The sequence below is a fragment of the Staurois parvus genome, unplaced genomic scaffold (genome assembly GCF_062004578.1).
Source record: "Staurois parvus isolate SC_StPar_1 unplaced genomic scaffold, SC_StPar_1.0 ptg000727l, whole genome shotgun sequence".
NCBI lineage: Eukaryota > Metazoa > Chordata > Amphibia > Anura > Ranidae > Staurois > Staurois parvus.
In genome coordinates, this window is record NW_028318523.1 from 130,666 (window position 1) to 155,548 (window position 24,883).

The following is a 24,883-nucleotide window of genomic DNA, read 5'->3' on the forward strand; positions in this document are numbered from 1 at the left end:
CCTGACGTGAACCTGTGAACAACTACTGTATTAATTAGCCTGACACCTGAGCTTCAATCCACACCACACACGTGTGAATCAGCTCTATGGGAAAGGATAATGTTGCCTTGTGTCAGCTCACCATGAGCTCCCCTGATGAGATGTTGGACTGTGAGTATTCCTAAACTTGTGGAATGCCAGGACATTGTCAGCACACATTGTCAGAGCACTGCCAACTTCTTTCTAATAAAGATTTCTTCAACGTGTTCACTAATCTTGTATCGTCATCATTTGGTATGACTGTTATCCTAATACCATTCTATAATAAAGTTGGGACCCCTATTATGGAGGAACCTAGTGTTGACACTGTTTATTCCACACCAATGAGGGATAACTCTCAGGCATACTTCTGTATGGGGACAGAGAAAGATGTCATTTTCAGGTTAAAGCAGATATATGAATAGTGGCCCTGATTTCTGGTCAGGCCAGACTGGACCTCTCCCAGGACATCCTGGGGGTGAAGTGTGTTTTCACTCCGTTATATCTAGACCAGGGGCGGACTGACAACTCATGGGGCCCCCGGGCAATAGGGGATCACGGGGCCCCTGTGTCCTTGCCCAAACTCAAAAAAGCCTATGAAAAAGGTACCAGGGGCATCTCATGGGACCCCTTACTGACCCCGGGCCCTCGGGCAGTGCCCGAGTTTCTAAATGGTCAGTCCGCCCATGATCTAGACTTCCTTAGACAGCCTTTGCTATGGAACTATAGGGTGCCACAAGGAAGACTGAAACAGCACAAAAAGAGTTATTATGTCTGTGTGTGTTATACAGCAATGCTACTTTTACTATTATTGGTACTATTAGAACTGTGATTACTGCAGCTACTTCAAGTATATCTAAATATATCTAAATAGTTTCTGTTTTGAAAGACTCTGCTGTACTTCACAGTCATTTATTGGAAGACAATCTGGTTCCTTCTTGATATGCTTTGTCTTTTAAGGTTACTTTGTGGTAAAGCAAAGATGCATAAAAACATCTGGGGTTTATTAATATGCTGTACATACAAACTACTTGCAAGTCTAGGAAAATGCATGCCATACAGATAGGGCTGTGGATAAGAGGGTACCAATAGTCCATCTGTGTGGGGCCCAAGCCAGCAGGGGGCCCCAGGCAGTTGGGTGAATCAAATGTGGGCAGGGAGGGTGATCGACATGGCGCGGGGGGAAATTACTGGAACCGATCCCCTTTATGGCTCTCTCTGCAGCATATGCAAGATAGATTCGTCTCCTCTCCCTCCTGCTGGTTTTCAGCTGCAGCAGAGAGAGCCATACAGGGGATCGGTTCCAGAAATTGCCCCACTCCCTGCCTTCTATGCCAATCATCCTCCCTGTGCACATCTGATTCACTCAGCTGCCTGGGCCCCAACAGTGCCGACTTCTCTCCTCTACTTCCCACCGGCAGCTGCAAGCACACAATAGGATCCTTCAGGATGGATAGTGGGGGGAAGGGTCCGATAATTATGTCACATTAACCAACCCCTTCTTTTCCTGAATGAACGCAATGAGTGATCGGTACCGATCACTCACTGTGTTCATTCATAACTGAAGCATAGTAAACTGTTTTTTTTTTTTTGAAGGGTGCCCTTTCAGGTTGGCTGTATGGGGCCCCGTGGTTTCTAACGGCAGCCCTGCATACAGAGTATTACAAAATATGCATTACAAAATATGCATACAAGTCATCTGTCCTGCCTAACACAGGAGCTTGGACAATGTATGCAATAGGAATTGAGATACACTAAACAGTTACTTGTTGTAGGTTGCAGATTTAGTGTCATCCTCAGGTAAAGATCCTATTTTCAATCTTTCTTTATAATAGAATCATCTTCCCTTTATGCAGGATCACTTCCAGACAGCACCTTACTTCTCTGAGTCCTCCAACACTACTATTCTTTGTTTTCAGCACAAATAAAGGAGTTCAAATCCTTTATTCCCTCCCCCTACTTCCTGCAAACATCACTTCTTGTTCCATGAGCTCCATGAACCAGTCAAACAAGTTCATTAGCATATGAAGCAGGGGAAGCCTAGCTGCTAAAATCAATACATGGTAACCAAAATGCTGCATTCCATATATTTATGCTAATAAAAAAAAATACTAAAATAGCCTTAGCAACATACAGGCAGTCCCTGGGTTATGAATAATATAGGTTCTGTAGGTTTGTTGTTAAGTTGAATTTGTATGTAAGTTGGAACAGGTACATTTTTTAAGTGTAACTCCAGCCAAAAATGTTTAAGTTTTGGAAAGTATAGGGAAGGGTTTACTGCCATGCAGTGATGTTGGATTGCTGACAGGTCAGCCAGACAGTAGGTGCAGTAGGCAGCATGCGGTGAGCAGCAAAAAGGCTGCCCGGTGGTTTCTGGGACCTGCATGCTGTCAATTTGCCTCTGTTCTTAAGTATGAGTCCTTTGTAAGTTGGATGTTTATAACTCGGGGACTGCCTTACTGTATTTCTGCCCTTACAGTTACTAATTTTACTGGTTATACTGTTACTATACAACATTCAGTTTATTGATACTGCTGCTACTACTGCTAGAAATATTACTACAAATATTATTACTATATTACATGTTTTACAGCGCAAATCATGTAGTTATAAAATTCCAGGATTCATTGTGGTGTTTCTGTGTTAGTTTTCAGATAATGGACTGATCCAGTTTCAACTTTGGAATATCAATGAAAAATATTTGTTCCCCAATCCCTTTGATAAAAAATTTTGGGGAGATGAGAAGGTGGCCATGCTCGCTGTCTTCTGGGATGATGCAGATCTCACATTAGGAGATGGGGCACTTTGGTACCAGGTATGTGTTTTGATCTAGGTGATTGCAATTAATATGGTCACCATAGTCTCACCCACATTCAGTTTTCAAAAGAGTTTCCAAAAATGAATGAGAAAGAGTCTCCAACCCTGATTACAGAGACTTTGACCGTGAAAAGGTACCCCCCCCCCCGCACGGGAGGCCTGAAGAGCAGGAAGGAGTCAGCAACTGTCAGTGAGATGGAGTGGAGTACACTCCAGCGGCTGCGATAGTACATTGCGCATTCTGACTAACTGACACTGGGTGGGAACTAACTGCCATTGACATCTTCAGTGACACTAATACAGTGATAGGTGCTAATAAAAAGCACTGACACTGTACTAATGACACTGGGCAGAAAAAGGTTAACATATGAGGCAATCAAAGGGTTAAGTGAGTGTTAGGGAGTGTTATTAGTGTGTACTTTGTGGAGTTTTACTAGGAGACGTGCTGGTTTTTATCTCCCTGCTTTCTGGAGAATTAAAAACCAGCACATACCCGTTGATAGGAGAGAGATCTGTGTTGTTTACACTCACAGATCTATTGACTGTCAGTTGCTCCACTGATCGCTGGGTCCTGGCCATGAATTGCTGGCCGGGACCCAGTGATTTACATGTACAGGAACCAATGACAGCATGGGTAGGATGGTGCACGTGCCCTCAACTCGGAAATGCAGACTCATGTATATATAAGTGATTCTGCACAGAGCAATCACCCTGTAGCAGTAAAACTGCTATAGGGTGATCGGCAAGTAGTTAAGTATACCAGAATTATGGACTGCTTGCCTTTACTTTGATGAAGAAAGCTGTTTTGTTTACTTGTTTTTTAAGAAACCAATAAAAACTGTTTACTTTTACAAGGGCCTGGCTGGTGATCCTACTCTCCCCATATTACACCTTGCTCATCAGGAAACTTAGGGGATGGAGGGAAGGAAAGGAAGGGTTTGTTGAGTAAAGCTGCCCACATTGTAATTTCTTTACAGTAGAGGGGAGGAGGAGAGTCTTAGGTTAGGTTCACACTTGCCCACACTCTGCGGGCTGGTTGCGGGTCTAGGAATCCCACCTGTTCTCGCACCCCCAGCCACCCGCAGCCCTAAGAGACATCCGAGGCTGCCATTCATTCTGGGTCAAAAAGACCATCTGGTTTCCCTGTGGCTGCATTTTTAAAAAGGTGCATGCTCCTTTTTCCTTGCGGGAAATGTAAGCACAGCATCCCATTCAAATGAATGGGCTGCCATGCTTGAGCAAACGTGGGCCGCACGACCACCAATATTGTGAACCTAGGCTCAAATTATACAGCAGTGGCACTTCAGACTGTCCACTTATTGGAAATAATGAGGGTAATGCAATCTTTATGTACCTCTTCTTCAGCTGCTTATTATAATTTTCTCCAAAAGAATAGGAACGCAACCCAAAGGACTCTACCTACTTGGTGGTTTAAATCTTTTTGGCTTCATCCTCATCCAGAATTGGCAGAATTACCAAATCTGTGTATCATCACACATCATATTTTGTGCAGTGAAAAGTCTTTTAAATGTGATAAAACATTACATTTCAGATATATTCGGAGAAAGATCAGAAAGACATTTACACACAGATAATATTCAACAGAACCAATGAGGAAGTGAACAGGTACTTCTGTAAGAATATCTCCTCCAAGTTTACTTCAAAATGGATCCTGAAAATAACATGGGACCAAGTGCTGCCAGTTTCTTTTCAGAAAGTAACACTCAACGAGGTAAAGGACCACTGTCTATAAAATTGTAACAAATATGTTCTCATGTTTGAACATTAGTGAAGCCATTAAGATTATGGAGAAGAAGACATAGTAGCACTTACCCTACAACTCAGAAGCACTTCCATTAAGACAATGCACAAAGCAATGACCATGGGTGAAATTATTATTAATATTATTATTATACAGGATTTATATAGCGCCAACAGTTTGCTCAGCGCTTTACAGTATAATGGGAGACAATACAGCAACAATACAGTTCAATACAAGAGGGATAGGAGGGACCTGATCCTTGGAGCTTACAATCTAGGAGGGAGGGGCTAGTGGTCCAAAAGGTAGTAACTGTTGGGGATGGACTGGCTGGAAGAGTAGAGAAGGAGAGGGAGGGTTAGGGAGGACTTGAAAGGTGCTGAGTGGGGATAAAACCAAACCAACCCCACCACCTTTCCGACCACTGGGTCTGGGTAAGTGGGTCCAGATGAAATGGTTCCTTTTATTGGTTAACAGTAGACAGAATGGTAAGGTGATTGCCAGCTTGGTGCCATAGGTTCAGCATGGAGGGTAATCATGCATTGGGCTTTAATTTTTATTTTCCTATTTTTGCTTTAATAAATATTTATGTCCAAAAGATAGTTGACAGATTTGTTAATTAATTCTTCCAAGTCTACAGTATATATGGTTATATAGTATATATTTTCTATTACTTTTTCATTTTGAGATAAAGGTTTTACATGAATAAATAAAAGCTGATCATTGAAAGCACACCTGCCAGTTGTAAATGGTTTGTCTTTAGAAGTTTGGGGTAATACTATCTAAGCTTAAACCTGCTCCTACCCCTATTCTAAGCCCTATACTAACTATCCTGTAAAGGAAAGCTATCTATACTTATCTAATCCAAGGGTGTTCTGGTCCGGTTACATGATCTCCCCAGCAGCCGGCTTCAGGGAGACGAAAGAGCGGTGACAATGGCTACAGTGCCTGGGTGGTGCTGTTACCGAAAGACATTCTAAGGGGCATCCACTGTCCTCCTCTCTCCTGAAGAGGGGGCTAGGAGCCGATCATGTGACGGGACCGGAGCGCCCTGAGAATAGGTAAAAGAATCTTGCATTTACAAGATATAGTAGGTATAGTGCTTAGAATGGGGGTGGGAGCAGGTTTTAGGTTAGATAGTATTAGCTCGAACTTCTACTTTAACCCTCTAACTGCCACTTTTGTTGGACATCTTGGTCTGTTAAAGGAACTTTAAACATAACACACTTATTGGCTGGGTCAGCATGTGAAAATAAAGGAAAACCCCCTAAAAAAGAAAACTAATGCAGTCACCACAATAAAGGATCTGTAAGCTGCAATTTATTACATTTTTCTTTTGAGTTTAGATAAGCTTTAAAGGGAACCTGTCACCTATGTTAACATTTAAAAGTAAAGCCCTGCTTAAGAGCCTCCACCATAAAGTAAATGCTGTTACTTCTCTGTAGCCAAAAAAGAGACTTAAAGTAGAACTTTGCCCTTAACAACCCAATAAAAAATAATGTTGCCTCCAGCATTGTTTCTGTTTCTTCTTGCCGGAGGCTGTTACTTTGCTGAAGCCCAAAGCCCCTGAGCAGCAGTAAATCTTTAGGCTGTCATCAGATCAACCTCCGCGTTTCCATCAGTGCAGAGCAGGATAAGACATTGTATTACTCGATTTCAAACAATATAGGCACTGATTTTTCATGTTTTACATAGATAAGTAGACCAGCTGCGATTTCTCCTGCGCTCTAGGGCCCAGACCGGTGGCAAATAGATGGAACCAACACCAGAGCAAGAGACCACCAGTATATTTCAAGGTTGTGCAGCTCCAAAACAGGGCTGGGGAAGCCCGATCGATACTGCAAAGTGAAACAAAAAACAAGAAGCGCACCAACCTTGCGCATTACCTCAGTAACAGAATTTATTAATAAGAGATAGGTACTCACAAACAGCGAATAAAATCAGGCATGTAGTCCTCAAAGGGACTTCAAAGATAAGAAGCCAGCGCGAATCCCATCATGGGGTAGACACTCAGTATAGCTGACGCGTTTCGAAGGCTATGCCTTCTTCCTCAGAGCTTTTTTTACAAGCTGTAATATGCACTCTTAGATAGGACTTTTAGTTTTTATTTTCTTTTAATTGCTAACTTTTTTTTTTTTAAGAATGTGTTAAAAATATGAATTCTTTAAAAGAAATGAAATATTGTTTCTAACTTTGTTTCCATGATTTCCCTCAATAAATACAGACTAACACCTTCCAGTGTATACTGACGACAGACGGGACACAGTCTTTTGCATTAATGAAATATTACAATATGTCATGGAGTCCTGGTCAGCGAGTATATCATAGAGCCCTGGTTGGGTACACAAATGGGGAAGGTATCTACTACAATGATCCACAAGCAATGAAGAACAATACGTACGGGCTTGCGGGACGATACCGGCTTCACAAGGTTTTAGGAAACACTAACAGGACTGGACTGTGGGCCTATCAGCTGGACTCCCCCATTAATATAAATAAGACGAACTACCACAGAAAGTGCTGGAGGTGGTATTACTCAGAGCCTGATAGTTCTGTATGGGATGTTGGGCTGCCATCTTGTCCATGCCTGAAATCCCAGGCTGCTAAAGACTTTAATTTGATTCCTGAGATCCTTCCATCCTCCAGCGCTGATCTGGTTAAGACATTGAGACGGGTACAAGGCAATGGGACAACTTTCCAGTTGACTCTCCCCAATCCCTATATGGCTGGACATAGATGTGTCTATGACTCCGAAGGATATTTGATAAGTGGATTCAAAGATCGATACTTTATATATGACTCCGATCAAGATGGTGTTCAAAATCACATAGGTAAGTCTGTGATATATGATATGAATTATACACGTGCAAAATGGAAAATGCTGGGACTCACATATTACCCAGAAAAAGGTGGATCATCACCTGTCAGTTAAATTCACAATTTTTTTTGTTTACAAACTTTTTATTGAGGCAACAAAAACAGCACAACTTCATGAGGTATAATATACATTTAAAAAAAGGCACAATAGTAGTGAGCAGTATTATAAAATACAATCATAGAAAAATAAAGTTCAAGTACATGAGGGAGGTAGGCAGTAAGATATGCAGAACAACCAAAATTTAAATTCACATTTTTAAAAACAACTTGGCAAAAAAATGTGTAAAAACAACAGTTCACATTAAAAGAGATGTTCCGACCTAACAAGGTCTTGTTCATACTACTCATATTTTATATATACATTACTGTACCGAAAGTAATGCAAAAGTGGGCATAACCCTTCTATTAACTACATGCCGCCCAGCCACTGTACATATACGGCGGCAGGGCGGCACTTGCAGGCAAAACCACGTTTTAAAACATGTGTTTTGTAAACAAATAGGGGGTGCGCACGAGGCGTGCTGCCGCCCTATCTGTCCCGCGGATCACCGCCGCAGATGTCAGTCGCCGGGTCACAGCCGCTCCTTAGCAGCTATGTCCCGGCGATTGGCGGCAAACAGTGACAGACAGCACAGCTGCAGTAGCTGTGCTGTCTGTCACTTCCCTGTCAGCTCGAGGATGAGCTGATCGAGAAAGAACAGTTTCTCTTTCTCGATCAGCCTTGTCCCGCTCAGTACACCCCCCCCGCCCCCTAGTAAAACACTCCCCTCACTCCTATAACCCTTCCCTGCAAAATAAAGTTAACCCCTTCCTCCCCATTGCCATTAGTACAGTGTCAGTGTTTTTTTTTTTGCACTGATAACTGTATTAGTGTTTTTGGGGATGTCAGTGACCCCAAGTCAGTACCCCCCAATGTCAGAATGTCCGCCGCAGTCCCGCCATAAGTCGCTGGTCGCTGCCATAATTCGCTGATCGCCGCCATTATTAGTATAAAAAAAACCCTAAAAATCCCAGTATCTTTCCCGCCATTTGTAAATGCTATAACTAGAGATGAGCGAATCGAAGTATCCGAAGTGGAATTCGAGTCGAATTTCGGAAAAATTTCGATTCGTGCCGAATCCGAAAAACAGCCTAATTCGGACGCGCGAATCGAAATTTTTCCGAAAATGGCGGCTGACATGTGCGGCGACGGAGCGGGGATGTCGGGGAAGGCGCGCAGACAAGGCGCGCTGCCCCATAATGCATTCCTCAACGACATGTGATCGCATCAGCCAATCAGCAGCCAGCCAGCCAGCACTGTGTAATGGTCGAGGTATATATAGCGGCCATTTTGGAAATCTTCATTTGCCTGCAGTCATTGAACAGAGGCAGACCGCTCTGTACTAGGGACAGGGACAGAGTTAGGGCCACAGAAACGAGAATTGGGGACAGAGAGAAGTTACTTAGGGACAGAGAACCATTACTCAGGGACACAGACTTGTTAATGAGGGCCACAGAATCGTTATTTAGGGACAAAGAAACGCTAGTTAGGGCCACAGAATTCATACTCAGGGACAGACAGAATTGTTACTCAGTGCCAGAGAATTGTTACTTAGGGCCACAGAAACGTTATTAGGGCCACAGAATTTTTACTCAGGGACAGACAGAATTGTTACTGAGTGCCAGAGAATTGTTACTCAGGGACAGACAGAATTGTTACTGAGTGCCAGAGAATTCTTACTCAGGGCCACAGAATTCATTCTCAGGGACAGACAGAATTGTTACTCAGGGACAGACAGAATTGTTACTGAGTGCCAGAGAATTGTTACTCAGGGACAGACAGAATTGTTACTGAGTGCCAGAGAATTGTTACTCAGGGACAGACAGAATTGTTACTGAGTGCCAGAGAATTGTTACTCTCACAGACACAAAATTGTTACTTGCACAGACACAGAATTGTTACTTGCACAGACACACAATTGTTACTCAGGGCCACAGAATTCATACTCAGGGACAGACAGAATTGTTACTGAGTGCCAGAGAATTCTTACTCAGGGCCACAGAATTCATACTCAGGGACAGACAGAATTGTTACTCAGGGACAGACAGAATTGTTACTGAGTGCCAGAGAATTGTTACTCAGGGACAGACAGAATTGTTACTGAGTGCCAGAGAATTCTTACTCAGGGACAGACAGAATTGTTACTGAGTGCCAGAGAATTGTTACTCTCACAGACACAAAATTGTTACTTGCACAGACACAGAATTGTTACTCGCACAGAGACAGAATTGTTACTCAGGGCCACAGAATTCATACTCAGGGACAGACAGAATTGTTACTGAGTGCCAGAGAATTGTTACTCAGGGACAGACAGAATTGTTACTGAGTGCCAGAGAATTGTTACTCTCACAGACACAAAATTGTTACTTGCACAGACACAGAATTGTTACTTGCACAGACACACAATTGTTACTCAGGGCCACAGAATTCATACTCAGGGACAGACAGAATTGTTACTGAGTGCCAGAGAATTCTTACTCAGGGCCACAGAATTCATACTCAGGGACAGACAGAATTGTTACTCAGGGACAGACAGAATTGTTACTGAGTGCCAGAGAATTGTTACTCAGGGACAGACAGAATTGTTACTGAGTGCCAGAGAATTGTTACTCTCACAGACACAAAATTGTTACTTGCACAGACACAGAATTGTTACTTGCACAGACACACAATTGTTACTCAGGGCCACAGAATTCATACTCAGGGACAGACAGAATTGTTACTGAGTGCCAGAGAATTGTTACTCAGGGACAGACAGAATTGTTACTGAGTGCCAGAGAATTGTTACTCTCACAGACACAAAATTGTTACTTGCACAGACACAGAATTGTTACTTGCACAGACACACAATTGTTACTGAGTGCCAGAGAATTGTTACTCAGGGACAGACAGAATTGTTACTGAGTGCCAGAGAATTGTTACTCAGGGACAGACAGAATTGTTACTGAGTGCCAGAGAATTGTTACTCAGGGACAGACAGAATTGTTACTGAGTGCCAGAGAATTGTTACTCTCACAGACACAAAATTGTTACTTGCACAGACACAGAATTGTTACTCGCACAGAGACAGAATTGTTACTCAGGGCCACAGAATTCATACTCAGGGACAGACAGAATTGTTACTGAGTGCCAGAGAATTGTTACTCAGGGACAGACAGAATTGTTACTGAGTGCCAGAGAATTGTTACTCTCACAGACACAAAATTGTTACTTGCACAGACACAGAATTGTTACTTGCACAGACACACAATTGTTACTCAGGGCCACAGAATTCATACTCAGGGACAGACAGAATTGTTACTGAGTGCCAGAGAATTGTTACTCAGGGACAGACAGAATTGTTACTGAGTGCCAGAGAATTGTTACTCAGGGACAGACAGAATTGTTACTGAGTGCCAGAGAATTGTTACTCTCACAGACACAAAATTGTTACTTGCACAGACACAGAATTGTTACTCGCACAGAGACAGAATTGTTACTCAGGGCCACAGAATTCATACTCAGGGACAGACAGAATTGTTACTGAGTGCCAGAGAATTGTTACTCAGGGACAGACAGAATTGTTACTGAGTGCCAGAGAATTGTTACTCTCACAGACACAAAATTGTTACTTGCACAGACACAGAATTGTTACTTGCACAGACACACAATTGTTACTCAGGGCCACAGAATTCATACTCAGGGACAGACAGAATTGTTACTGAGTGCCAGAGAATTGTTACTCAGGGACAGACAGAATTGTTACTGAGTGCCAGAGAATTGTTACTCTCACAGACACAAAATTGTTACTTGCACAGACACAGAATTGTTACTCGCACAGAGACAGAATTGTTACTCAGGGCCACAGAATTCATACTCAGGGACAGACAGAATTGTTACTGAGTGCCAGAGAATTGTTACTCAGGGAAGACAGAATTGTTACTGAGTGCCATAGAATTGTTACTCAGGGACAGACAGAATTGTTACTGAGTGCCAGAGAATTGTTACTCTCACAGACACAAAATTGTTACTTGCACAGACACAGAATTGTTACTCGCACAGAGACAGAATTGTTACTCAGGGCCACAGAATTCATACTCAGGGACAGACAGAATTGTTACTGAGTGCCAGAGAATTGTTACTCAGGGACAGACAGAATTGTTACTGAGTGCCAGAGAATTGTTACTCTCACAGACACAAAATTGTTACTTGCACAGACACAGAATTGTTACTTGCACAGACACACAATTGTTACTGAGTGCCAGAGAATTGTTACTCAGGGACAGACAGAATTGTTACTGAGTGCCAGAGAATTGTTACTCAGGGACAGACAGAATTGTTACTGAGTGCCAGAGAATTGTTACTCAGGGACAGACAGAATTGTTACTGAGTGCCAGAGAATTGTTACTCTCACAGACACAAAATTGTTACTTGCACAGACACAGAATTGTTACTCGCACAGAGACAGAATTGTTACTCAGGGCCACAGAATTCATACTCAGGGACAGACAGAATTGTTACTGAGTGCCAGAGAATTGTTACTCAGGGACAGACAGAATTGTTACTGAGTGCCAGAGAATTGTTACTCTCACAGACACAAAATTGTTACTTGCACAGACACAGAATTGTTACTTGCACAGACACACAATTGTTACTCAGGGCCACAGAATTCATACTCAGGGACAGACAGAATTGTTACTGAGTGCCAGAGAATTCTTACTCAGGGCCACAGAATTCATACTCAGGGACAGACAGAATTGTTACTCAGGGACAGACAGAATTGTTACTGAGTGCCAGAGAATTGTTACTCAGGGACAGACAGAATTGTTACTGAGTGCCAGAGAATTGTTACTCTCACAGACACAAAATTGTTACTTGCACAGACACAGAATTGTTACTTGCACAGACACACAATTGTTACTCAGGGCCACAGAATTCATACTCAGGGACAGACAGAATTGTTACTGAGTGCCAGAGAATTGTTACTCAGGGACACCTAATCGTTGAATTAAATAGTATGTCAGACAACATGCAGAGGAGTGGCAGAGGAGGCAATGTTTTAGGAGCGAGCAGACGTGGCAGCAGAGGAAGGGGTCGAGGCAGCAGTATTCGCAGCCAGAGGCCAGTGCTCCCGGTGTCATCCAGCGGTCGTGTCTCCACCGACAACCCTGCCGTCATTGATTGGTTGGCTCGGTCGTCTTCCTCTTCCCAGGTCACCTCTGACACCTACAGCCAACGGTCGGTGGGTACGTCAGACACAACCGTTAGTTGGCATGGCCCGGGACCAAGCCCACTGAAATCACGTGTCCTCTACCTGCCCCTGTCCTTTGCTGTTCCCTCACCAAGCGAAGTATCGCATGCTGTGGGCTCAGCCCCACTGTACAGTGAGGAAGAGCTAACAGAGGGCGGTCAGGAACGGGGGGAGACATCGGCCTTTTCAGCAGCCAAGCGAACAAGTACTGGCGAGGAGAGTGGCTCGGTAGCCGGTCTAGAGACAGGTCTGTCTCCTGACCCAGACGCAGCCGAGGGGGCTAGTAGTGAGGCGGAGACCCTACTTGATGATGAGGAGGTTGATCGCACTTGGCAGCCTCGTCGTCATCAGGCAATTTCTTCCGCATCATCAGGAGAAGAGGGTGGCAGCTTGGCAGCGAGCAAAACAGTCGGTGGGTTGCCCAGGAGACAGCAGCAGGGTCGCATCAGTGTCAGTGGAGCCAAACGTCCACGGAGTAGAGCACCAGCTCCACTGCAGCCTACCACCACGGCCAGTAGTGGTGCCGGTGCGCACGGAGGAAGTAGCAGTCAGCCAGTGAAGAGTAGCGGGGGCAAAGTTTCCTACTCGGTGGTGTGGCAATTTTTCCTCAAGCCGCCCGAGGAAGTAAACGTAGCCGTATGTCGACTATGTGGCCAGAAATGCAAGCGTGGCCAGGGGGCCCATGTTGGGACTACAGCGTTGCGTCAGCATATGCAGCGTCACCATTCGGTGGCCTGGGAAAACCGTGATAAACATACGGCGGTTCTGCCTGCCCCAGCCCCCGCTCCATCACCCGCTCCGTTACTTGCTCCGTCACCCGACGTCGTCAATCGCCCTCTATCAGCCAGTCAAGGCTCCAACACCTCTGCTGAGGGGAGTTGTCGCTCATTGGCATCTTCCGCTCGTTCAGATGCTCCTTCTCCTGCTACTCCTCTTCTCGGATTCCGTCAACAGTCTTTCTTGGAATCCGTATCCAAGAGACAACAGTTTGCGAGCACGCACCCGACGGTGCAAAAGCTGAACGTCCTCCTGTCCAAGTTGCTGGTGCTGCAGTCCCTCCCTTTCCAACTGGTGGACTCAGCACCTTTCCGAGAAATGATGGCTTGTGCCGCGCCGCGGTGGAGAGTGCCAAGCCGTCATTTCTTTGCCCAAAAGGCAGTGCCAGCCCTGCATTCACATGTAGAAGAGATGGTGGGCCAGTCTTTGAGCATGTCGGTCTCTGCCAAAGTGCACGGCAGCGCCGACGTGTGGAGCTGTAACTACGGTCAGGGACAGTACATGTCATTTACGGCCCACTGGGTGAACGTGGTGCCGGCACAGCCGCACCAGCAACTTGGACAGGTCACGACGCTTTTGCCTCCACGTTTGCACGTCCTTGGTCCAGCAAGCATGTCCGCCTCTACCACCTCTTTTTCCGCCGTGTCCTCAGCCGCCACCCCCGTGCCAAGTCCCATTACCCGACCGGCATATCACATGTGCAGGGCGCAACGGTGTCACGCTGTGCTGCACCTGGTATGCCTTGGCGAACGTAGTCACACAGGGGAGGAACTGCTGAGTGTAATGAACAGAGAAATCGACAGATGGCTGTCTCCGCGCAAACTAAAAATCGGAACCATGTTGACTGACAACGGAAAGAACATGGTGTCTGCTCTGCGTCAAGGAAGGTTGTGCCATGCGCCATGCATGGCTCACGTGTTCAATCTGGTTGTCAAGCGGTTCCTAAAATCCACCATCCCACTGCAAGACATCCTTAAAATGTCACGTAAACTGTGCATGCATTTCAGCCATTCCTACACCGCAAAGAACACCCTCATTGAGCTGCAGCGGCAGAACGGAATTCCACAGCATCGCCTGATCTGCGACGTTGCAACAAGGTGGAATTCAACCCTACACATGTTAGACCGCCTTTACGAGCAGCGAAAGGCCATCACCGATTTCCTGATGTTACAAGCGGATAAAGGTACTCCCCTGTGTAACTTAGATGTCAGCCATTGGCAGCTCATGCGTGACACCTGCCGCTTGCTCAGGCCCTTTGAGGAGGCCACGCTATTCGTGAGTCGGCAGGACTATGGGATGAACGACGTCATTCCTCTGTTGCACGTCCTGGAACAAATGCTGTTAACAATGGCTGGTCAGGGTGCGGTAGACGTGGCGCACAGATCTCAACGCCACATGACCCCTGTGGGGGCAGGACAGGAAGAAGAGGAGGAGGTAGAGGAGGACATTTGTGCTCAGGAATTATTGAGTGAAATGGGTGGTTTTTCCACTCAGCGGACAGGAGTGGAGGAGCAGGAGCATCTGGTAGAGGAGGAGGAGGAGGAGACAGAGGACCCAGACGCACCGTGGCAGTATGCTGTGGAGATGGAGGCAGGGAGTCCCTCGCATTCCTTGGCACAAATGGCCCATAGCATGCTCGGTTGCTTGCGTAGCGACAGCCGAATAATAACCATCAGACAGAGGGATGACTTTTGGCTGTCCACCTTGTTGGACCCTCGCTACCGGTCCAAAATGGTGGCCTTTTTCACACCTGCTGAGAGGGAGGCCAAAATTACGTACTATAAAAACCACCTATGTAGTCAGTTGGTCTCTGCCTTTGTGCGCCAACGTCCATCCTCAGACACTGTGGGCCCTGTGCGCTCGCGTTCCGCTGGCATGGCAGCAGGGGAGGGGTGGGGTGGTAGGAGCAGTGGCAGCTCCACCAGCAGCGGCTGCCTCAGTCTGCAGTCGATGATGAGTAGCTTTCTTCACCAGCGCAGTGAGGAAACTACTAACCAGCCGCAGCAGCAGCAGCAGCATCAGGTGGACCTGGAGCAGGAGCTCAAACAACAGGCTTGGGCCTACTTGGACAGCACCCTGCCAACCGAGGTAGACAATCCCCTTGACTACTGGGCAACGAAACTTGACCTTTGGCCCCAACTAGCTGAATTTGCCCTTGAAAGGCTGTCATGCCCGGCCAGTAGCGTGGCATCGGAGCGCGTGTTTAGTGCGGCAGGAGGTATTGTAACTCCGCGGAGGACACGACTGTCCACCCAAAGTGTGGAGAGACTCACGTTTGTGAAAATGAATCAGGCGTGGATTAGTCTGGATTTCAAACCACCAGTTCCTGACACAACTGACTAAATCCGCCATGAATCATGCCTCAAACATGTGCCACTTTCAGGTCTCCTCACACTGCTGGTGTGTTGAATTTTTTGACATAGGGTGCTGGCAGATTACGGGCCTCCTATAGCTGCTGCCAGGCCCCTAATCTGCCATAGGCCCCTATATACCGCCTCCTCCTGCTGCTGCCAGGTCCAGAGTCTCTCATGGGTCCCTGTACGGCCTCCCATTGCTGCTGTCTCCATCGCCACACTCTGCTGCCATGTGCCACTTTCAGGTCTCTTCACACTGCTGGTGTGTTAAATTTTTTGACATAGGGTGCAGGCAGATTACGGGCCTCACATAGCTGCTGCCAGGCCCCTAATCTGCCATGGGCCCCTATATACCGCCTCCTCATGCTGCTGCCAAGTCTAGAGTCTCTCATGGGTCCCTGTACGGCCTCCCATTGCTGCTGTCTCCATCGCCACACTCTGCTGCCATGTGCCACTTTCAGGTCTCTTCACACTGCTGGTGTGTTAAATTTTTTGACATAGGGTGCAGGCAGATTACGGGCCTCACATAGCTGCTGCCAGGCCCCTAATCTGCCATGGGCCCCTATATACCGCCTCCTCATGCTGCTGCCAAGTCCAGAGTCTGTCATGGTCCCTGTACGGCCTCCCATTGCTGCTGTCTCCATCGCCACACTCTGCTGCCATGTGCCACTTTCAGGTCTCTTCACACTGCTGGTGTGTTAAATTTTTTGACATAGGGTGCAGGCAGATTACGGGCCTCACATAGCTGCTGCCAGGCCCCTAATCTGCCATGGGCCCCTATATACCGCCTCCTCATGCTGCTGCCAAGTCTAGAGTCTCTCATGGGTCCCTGTACGGCCTCCCATTGCTGCTGTCTCCATCGCCACACTCTGCTGCCATGTGCCACTTTCAGGTCTCTTCACACTGCTGGTGTGTTAAATTTTTTGACATAGGGTGCAGGCAGATTACGGGCCTCACATAGCTGCTGCCAGGCCCCTAATCTGCCATGGGCCCCTATATACCGCCTCCTCATGCTGCTGCCAAGTCCAGAGTCTGTCATGGTCCCTGTACGGCCTCCCATTGCTGCTGTCTCCATCGCCACACTCTGCTGCCATGTGCCACTTTCAGGTCTCTTCACACTGCTGGTGTGTTAAATTTTTTGACATAGGGTGCAGGCAGATTACGGGCCTCACATAGCTGCTGCCAGGCCCCTAATCTGCCATGGGCCCCTATATACCGCCTCCTCATGCTGCTGCCAAGTCCAGAGTCTGTCATGGTCCCTGTACGGCCTCCCATTGCTGCTGTCTCCATCGCCACACTCTGCTGCCATGTGCCACTTTCAGGTCTCTTCACACTGCTGGTGTGTTAAATTTTTTGACATAGGGTGCTGCAAGATAACGGGCCTCACATAGCTGCTGCCAGGCCCCTAATCTGCCATGGGCCCCTATATACCGCCTCCTCATGCTGCTGCCAAGTCCAGAGTCTGTCATGGTCCCTGTACGGCCTCCCATTGCTGCTGTCTCCATCGCCACACTCTGCTGCCATGTGCCACTTTCAGGTCTCTTCACACTGCTGGTGTGTTAAATTTTTTGACATAGGGTGCAGGCAGATTACGGGCCTCACATAGCTGCTGCCAGGCCCCTAATCTGCCATGGGCCCCTATATACCGCCTCCTCATGCTGCTGCCAAGTCTAGAGTCTCTCATGGGTCCCTGTACGGCCTCCCATTGCTGCTGTCTCCATCGCCACACTCTGCTGCCATGTGCCACTTTCAGGTCTCTTCACACTGCTGGTGTGTTAAATTTTTTGACATAGGGTGCAGGCAGATTACGGGCCTCACATAGCTGCTGCCAGGCCCCTAATCTGCCATGGGCCCCTATATACCGCCTCCTCATGCTGCTGCCAAGTCCAGAGTCTGTCATGGTCCCTGTACGGCCTCCCATTGCTGCTGTCTCCATCGCCACACTCTGCTGCCATGTGCCACTTTCAGGTCTCTTCACACTGCTGGTGTGTTAAATTTTTTGACATAGGGTGCAGGCAGATTACGGGCCTCACATAGCTGCTGCCAGGCCCCTAATCTGCCATGGGCCCCTATATACCGCCTCCTCATGCTGCTGCCAAGTCCAGAGTCTGTCATGGTCCCTGTACGGCCTCCCATTGCTGCTGTCTCCATCGCCACACTCTGCTGCCATGTGCCACTTTCAGGTCTCTTCACACTGCTGGTGTGTTAAATTTTTTGACATAGGGTGCTGCAAGATAACGGGCCTCACATAGCTGCTGCCAGGCCCCTAATCTGCCATGGGCCCCTATATACCGCCTCCTCATGCTGCTGCCAAGTCCAGAGTCTGTCATGGTCCCTGTACGGCCTCCCATTGCTGCTGTCTCCATCGCCACACTCTGCTGCCATGTGCCACTTTCAGGTCTCTTCACACTGCTGGTGTGTTAAATTTTTTGACATAGGGTGCTGCAAGATAACGGGCCTCACATAGCTGCTGCCAGGCCCCTAATCTGCCATGGGCCCCTATATACCGCCTCCTCATGCTGCTGCCAAGTCCAGAGTCTGTCATGGTCCCTGTACGGCCTCCCATTGCTGCTGTCTCCATCGCCACACTCTGCTGCCATGTGCCACTTTCAGGTCTCTTCACACTGCTGGTGTGTTAAATTTTTTGACATAGGGTGCAGGCAGATTACGGGCCTCACATAGCTGCTGCCAGGCCCCTAATCTGCCATGGGCCCCTATATACCGCCTCCTCATGCTGCTGCCAAGTCCAGAGTCTGTCATGGTCCCTGTACGGCCTCCCATTGCTGCTGTCTCCATCGCCACACTCTGCTGCCATGTGCCACTTTCAGGTCTCTTCACACTGCTGGTGTGTTAAATTTTTTGACATAGGGTGCAGGCAGATTACGGGCCTCACATAGCTGCTGCCAGGCCCCTAATCTGCCATGGGCCCCTATATACCACCTCCTCCTGCTGCTGCCAGGTCCAGAGTCTCTCATGGGTCCCTGTACGGCCTCCCATTGCTGCTGTCTCCATCGCCACACTCTGCTGCCATGTGCCACTTTCAGGTCTCTTCACACTGCTGGTGTGTTAAATTTTTTGACATAGGGTGCTGCAAGATAACGGGCCTCACATAGCTGCTGCCAGGCCCCTAATCTGCCATGGGCCCCTATATACCGCCTCCTCATGCTGCTGCCAAGTCCAGAGTCTCTCATGGGTCCCTGTACGGCCTCCCATTGCTGCTGTCTCCATCGCCACACTCTGCTGCCATGTGCCACTTTCAGGTCTCTTCACACTGCTGGTGTGTTAAATTTTTTGACATAGGGTGCTGCAAGATAACGGGCCTCACATAGCTGCTGCCAGGCCCCTAATCAGCCATGGGCCCCTATACCGCCTCCTCCTGCTGCTGCCAGGTCCAGAGTCTCTCATGCCATGTGCCACTTTCAGGTCTCTTCACACTGCTGGTGTGTTTAATTTTTTGACATAGGGTGCAGGCAGATTACGGGCCTCACATAGCTGCTGCCAGGCCCCTAATCTGCCATGGGCCCCTATATACCGCCTCCTCATGCTGCTGCCAAGTCTAGAGTCTCTCATGGGTCCCTGTACGGCCTCCCATTGCTGCTGTCTCCATCGCCACACTCTGCTGCCATGTGCCACTTTCAGGTCTCTTCACACTGCTGGTGTGTTAAATTTTTTGACATAGGGTGCTGGCAGATTACGGGCCTCCTATAGCTGCTGCCAGGCCCCTAATCTGCCATGGGCCCCTATATACCGCCTCCTCATGCTGCTGCCAAGTTCAGAGTCTGTCATGGGTCCCTGTACGGCCTCCCATTGCTGCTGTCTCCATCGCCACACTCTGCCATGTGCCACTTTCAGGTCTCCTCACACTGCTGGTGTGTTGAATTTTTTGACATAGGGTGCTGGCAGATTACGGGCCTCCTATAGCTGCTGCCAGGCCCCTAATCTGCCATAAGCCCCTATATACCGCCTCCTCATGCTGCTGCCAAGTCCAGAGTCTGTCATGGGTCCCTGTACGGCCTCCCATTGCTGCTGTCTCCATCGCCACACTCTGCCATGTGCCACTTTCAGGTCTCCTCACACACTGCTGGTGTGTTGAATTTTTTGACATAGGGTGCTGGCAGATTACGGGCCTCCTATAGCTGCTGCCAGGCCCCTAATCTGCCGTAGGCCCCTATATACCGCCTCCTCATGCTGCTGCCAGGTCCAGAGTCTCTCATGGGTCCCTGTACGGCCTCCCATTGCTGCTGTCTCCATCGCCACACTCTGCCATGTGCCACTTTCAGGTCTCCTCACACTGCTGGTGTGTTCCATTTTTTGTCATAGGGTGCTGGCAGATTATGGGCCTCCCATAACTGCTGCCAGGCCCCTAATCTGCCATGGGCCCCTATACCGACTCCTCATGCTGTGACGTTGCAACAAGGTGGAATTCAACCCTACATATGTTAGACCGCCTTTACGAACAGCAAAAGGCCATCACAGATTTCCTGATGTTAAAAGCAGATAAAGGTACTCCCTGTGTAACTTAGATGTCAGCCATTGGCAGCTCATGCGTGACACCTGCGCTTGCTCAGGCCCTTTGAGGAGGCCACGCTATTCGTGAGTCGGCAGGACTATGGGATGAACGACGTCATTCCTCTGTTGCACGTCCTGGAACAAATGCTGTTAACAATGGCTGGTCAGGGTGCGGTAGACGTGGCGCACAGATCTCAACGCCACATGGCCCCTGTGGGGGCAGGACTGGAAGAAGAGGAGGAGGTAGAGGAGGACATTGGTGCTCAGGAATTATTGAGTGAAATGGGTGGTTTTTCCACTCAGCGGACAGGAGTGGAGGAGCAGGAGCATCTGGTAGAGGAGGAGGAAGAGGAGACAGAGGACCTAGACGCACCGTGGCAGTATGCTGTGGAGATGGAGGCAGGGAGTCCCTCGCATTCCTTGGCACAAATGGCCCATAGCATGCTCGGTTGCTTGCGTAGCGACAGCCGAATAATAACCATCAGACAGAGGGATGACTTTTGGCTGTCCACCTTGTTGGACCCTCGCTACCGTTCAAAAATGGTGGCCTTTTTCACACCTGCTGAGAGGGAGGCCAAAATAACGTACTATAAAAAACACCTATGTAGTCAGCTGGTCTCTGCCTGTCTGCGCCAACGTCCATCCTCAGACACTGTGGGCCCTGTGCGCTCGTGTTCCGCTGCCATGGCAGCAGGGGAGGGGTGGGGTGGTAGGAGCAGTGGCAGCTCCACCAGCAGCGGCTGCCTCAGTCTGCAGTCGATGATGAGTAGCTTTCTTCACCAGCGCAGTGAGGAAACTACTAACCAGCCGCAGCAGCAGCAGCAGCATCAGGTGGACCTGGAGCAGGACCTCAAACAACAGGCTTAGGCCTACTTGGACAGCACCCTGCCAACCGAGGTAGACAATCCCCTTGACTACTGGGCAACGAAACTTGACCTTTGGCCCCAACTAGCTGAATTTGCCCTTGAAAGGCTGTCATGCCCGGCCAGTAGCGTGGCATCGGAGCGCGTGTTTAGTGCGGCAGGAGGTATTGCAACTCCGCGGAGGACACGACTGTCCACCCAAAGTGTGGAGAGACTCACGTTTGTGAAAATGAATCAGGCGTGGATTAGTCTGGATTTCAAACCACCAGTTCCTGACACAACTGACTAAATCCGCCATGAATCATGCCCCAAACATGTGCCACTTTCAGGTCTCCTCACACTGCTGGTGTGTTCCATTTTTTGTCATAGGGTGCTGGCAGATTACGGGCCTCCCATAGCTGCTGCCAGGCCCCTAATCTGCCATGGGCCCCTATACCGCCTCCTCATGCTGCTGCCAAGTCCAGAGTCTCTCATGGGTCCCTGTACGGCCTCCCATTGCTGCTGCCTCCATCGCCACACTCTGCCATGTGCCACTTTCAGGTCTCCTCACACTGCTGGTGTGTTCCATTTTTTGTCATAGGGTGCTGGCAGATTACGGGCCTCCCATAGCTGCTGCCAGGCCCCTAATCTGCCATGGGCCCCTATACCGCCTCCTCATGCTGCTGCCAGGTCCAGAGTCTCTCATGGGTCCCTGTACGGCCTCCCATTGCTGCTGTCTCCATCGCCACACTCTGCCATGTGCCACTTTCAGGTCTCCTCACACTGCTGGTGGGTTCCATTTTTTGTCATAGGGTGCTGGCAGATTACGGGCCTCCCATAGCTGCTGCCAGGCCCGTAATCTGCCATGGGCCCCCGTACCGACTCCTCATGCTGCTGCCAGGCCCGTAATCTGTCATGGGCCACTGTTGTCGCTTGTTGGCATATTCCGCTCGTTCAGATGCTCCTTCTCCTGCTACTCCTCTTCACGGATTCCGTCAGCAGTCTTTCTTGGAATCCGTTTCCAAGAGACAACAGTTTGCGAGCACGCACCCGACGGTGCAGAAGCTGAACGTCCTCCTGTCCAAGTTGCTGCTGCCAGGCTCGTAATCTGTCATGCGCCCCTGTACCGCCTCCTCATGCTGCTGCCAGGTCCAGAGTGTGTCATGGGCCCCCGTACCGACTCCTCATGCTGCTGCCAGGCCCGTAATCTGTCATGGGCCCCTGTACCGCCTCCCCATGCTGCTGCCAGGTCCAGAGTGTGTCATGGGTCCCTGTACGGCCTCCCATTGCTGCTGCCAGGCCCGTAATCTGCCATGGGCCCCTGTACCGACTCCTCATGCTGCTGCCAGGCCCGTAATCTGTCATGGGCCCCTGTACCGCCTCCTCATGCTGCTGCCAGGTCCAGAGTGTGTCATGGGTCCCTGTACGGCCTCCCATTGCTGCTGTCTCTATCGCCACACTCTGCCATGTGCCACTTTCAGGTCTCCTCACACTGCTGGTGGTTTCCATTTTTGTCATAGGGTGCTGTATGGCCTCCCATTGCTGCTGCCTCCACCGCCACACTGTGGCTCCACACTCTGGTTTTGGCCCCGTGACTGCCCAAATGAGTGAAGTGTGCGGTGATTCTAAGATCGACGGCACTCATCTGCATGTCATACTGACTGACAGTATTATTTCTCTTCCCCAGCAGACTCCAAGGGCATTTAAATTAAAGGTACAGTGTTCTGCACTAATATTAAGTCTCTCTGAAGCCTAGAAACACCCTTTTTTAAGTTAAATTCACAGCGAATTTATTCGACTCGAATCGAATATTGTCCACGAATTCGCCGAATCAGTCGAATCGAATTTTTCATTTCTTCGCTCATCTCTAGCTATAACTTTCACGTAAACCAATTAATTTACACGTATTGGTTTTTTTTTTAGCAAAGACATGTCGCAGAATGCATTTTGGCAGAAATTTATGACTAAATTTGATTTTTGCATTTTTTTTACTGGACATGTTTTATAGCAAAAAGTCCAAAATATTGTTTTTTTTTTCCTCAAAATTGTCAGTCTTTTTTTTTTTATAGCGCAAAAAATAAAAACTGCACAGGCGATCAAATACCACTGAAAGAGAGCTCAATTTGTGGGGAAAAAAAGGATGTAAATTTCATTTATGTACCGTATTGCATGACCGCGCAATTGTAGCGCAGCGCTGTATAGCAGAAAAATGGAGTAAATTGCAGTATTTTTTACCATAGTTTGTAGACGCTATAACTTCCACACAAAGCAATCAATATACACTTATTGGGATTTTTTTACCAAAAACATGTAGCAGAATATATTTTGGCCTAAATTTATAACCAACTTTGAGTTTACTATATATTTTTTATAGCTGAAAGTAAAAAATATTGTTTTTCTTCAAAATTTTTGGCATTTTTTTGTTTATAGCGTGAAAAATAAAAAGCGCACAGGTGATCAAATTACACCGAAAGAAAGCTCTATTTGTGTGAAAAAAAGGACGTAAATTTCGTTTGGGTGCAGCATTGCATGACCGCGTAATTATCAGTTGAATTAGTGCAGCGCCGAGTAGCAAAAAGAGGCCTGGTCATTAAGGGGGGTAAATCCTCTGGAGCTCAAGTGGTTAACTTACATAGGTTGTTGAAATTTCAGATGTTAGTAGTGTAACTCTTCCTCTATAGTACAAAAGAGTGGTCCAGCGAGCGCTTACGAGCAATCAAATAGGAGCAGCTGATGCACTAAAAAGGGAACCTAAAAAACTTTTAGAAATATTTAAAATATAAAAAGTGCAGTGCTAATAAACAATATACACGTGTATATACCTGAGGCTGACCAAACCTCATGGATATCAAATGAACCAATATTACTGTCCAGAATTAATCATATACAGTTCTCCGTTAATATAAGTTGGATTCAAAATAGGTGACTTCGTTAATCCGGTGAGGCATAAACATGGTGTCGTGCAGGAAATATTACAAATGCGCACTCACCAGATGCACGTTATATAAGCGCAATGATCTAAGCCAGAGGTCCCCTCTTGTCCTGGAAAAGGTGCAGCACACACTGGATAAATTCTCTCTCAGTAATGGGATGTCACCTTTAGAGGTCTTCTCTAGTAGTGGGGCTGCGGTGGGGGTCAGCAAAATGAATCACTCTCCTCTGGGTCTCAGGGGTAGTCACCATAGGATCCTGGGGGATTAAATTCCTCTATAGTAACTTTTCTTCTTTTTCATTGCAGAAAAATGGATTCCAAGCAGAATCAATGTGCCGTTACTGAGTTCTTGACAAAAAAGGTGTGCTGGCTGCCGGACATCCACAGAAGACTGCAAAATGTTGATGGAGATGACATTAATTATAACAGTCACCAATAACAAGACATTACCCTTGTCAATGGTCTCATCTCTGTAAACATTTGGTAGCCTTCTGTGGGTGTCGGACAGACCGCACCCCTCCTTCATCAAGAACTCAATGGCGGCACATTGCTTCTGCTTGGAATCCAACATTTAACTGCAATGAAAGAGAAGAAGAAGAGTTACTACAGAGGAATAATTACTTTACTAACATGAAATTTTAAGAACCTATGTAAGTTAATAGAAAAAATGTATGCCCGCTTTTGCATTACTTTTGGTACAGTTCTCGTATTTACTTGCAATCACACGG

The 24,883-nt window shown here is 47.7% G+C and overlaps 1 protein-coding gene across 1 annotated transcript in view; it reads left to right on the forward strand.

Annotated features, from left to right (window-relative positions):
- The window catches only part of LOC149445314 (uncharacterized), a 117,302-nt gene that overhangs the window by 39,701 nt on the left and 52,718 nt on the right, over positions 1–24,883 (forward strand). The window contains exons 8-10 of the mRNA XM_089653900.1: positions 2,666–2,833; positions 4,388–4,567; positions 6,819–7,425. Of these exons, the coding sequence (XP_089510026.1) occupies positions 2,666–2,833; positions 4,388–4,567; positions 6,819–7,425 (955 nt within the window). The remainder of the gene's footprint in view (positions 1–2,665; positions 2,834–4,387; positions 4,568–6,818; positions 7,426–24,883) is intronic.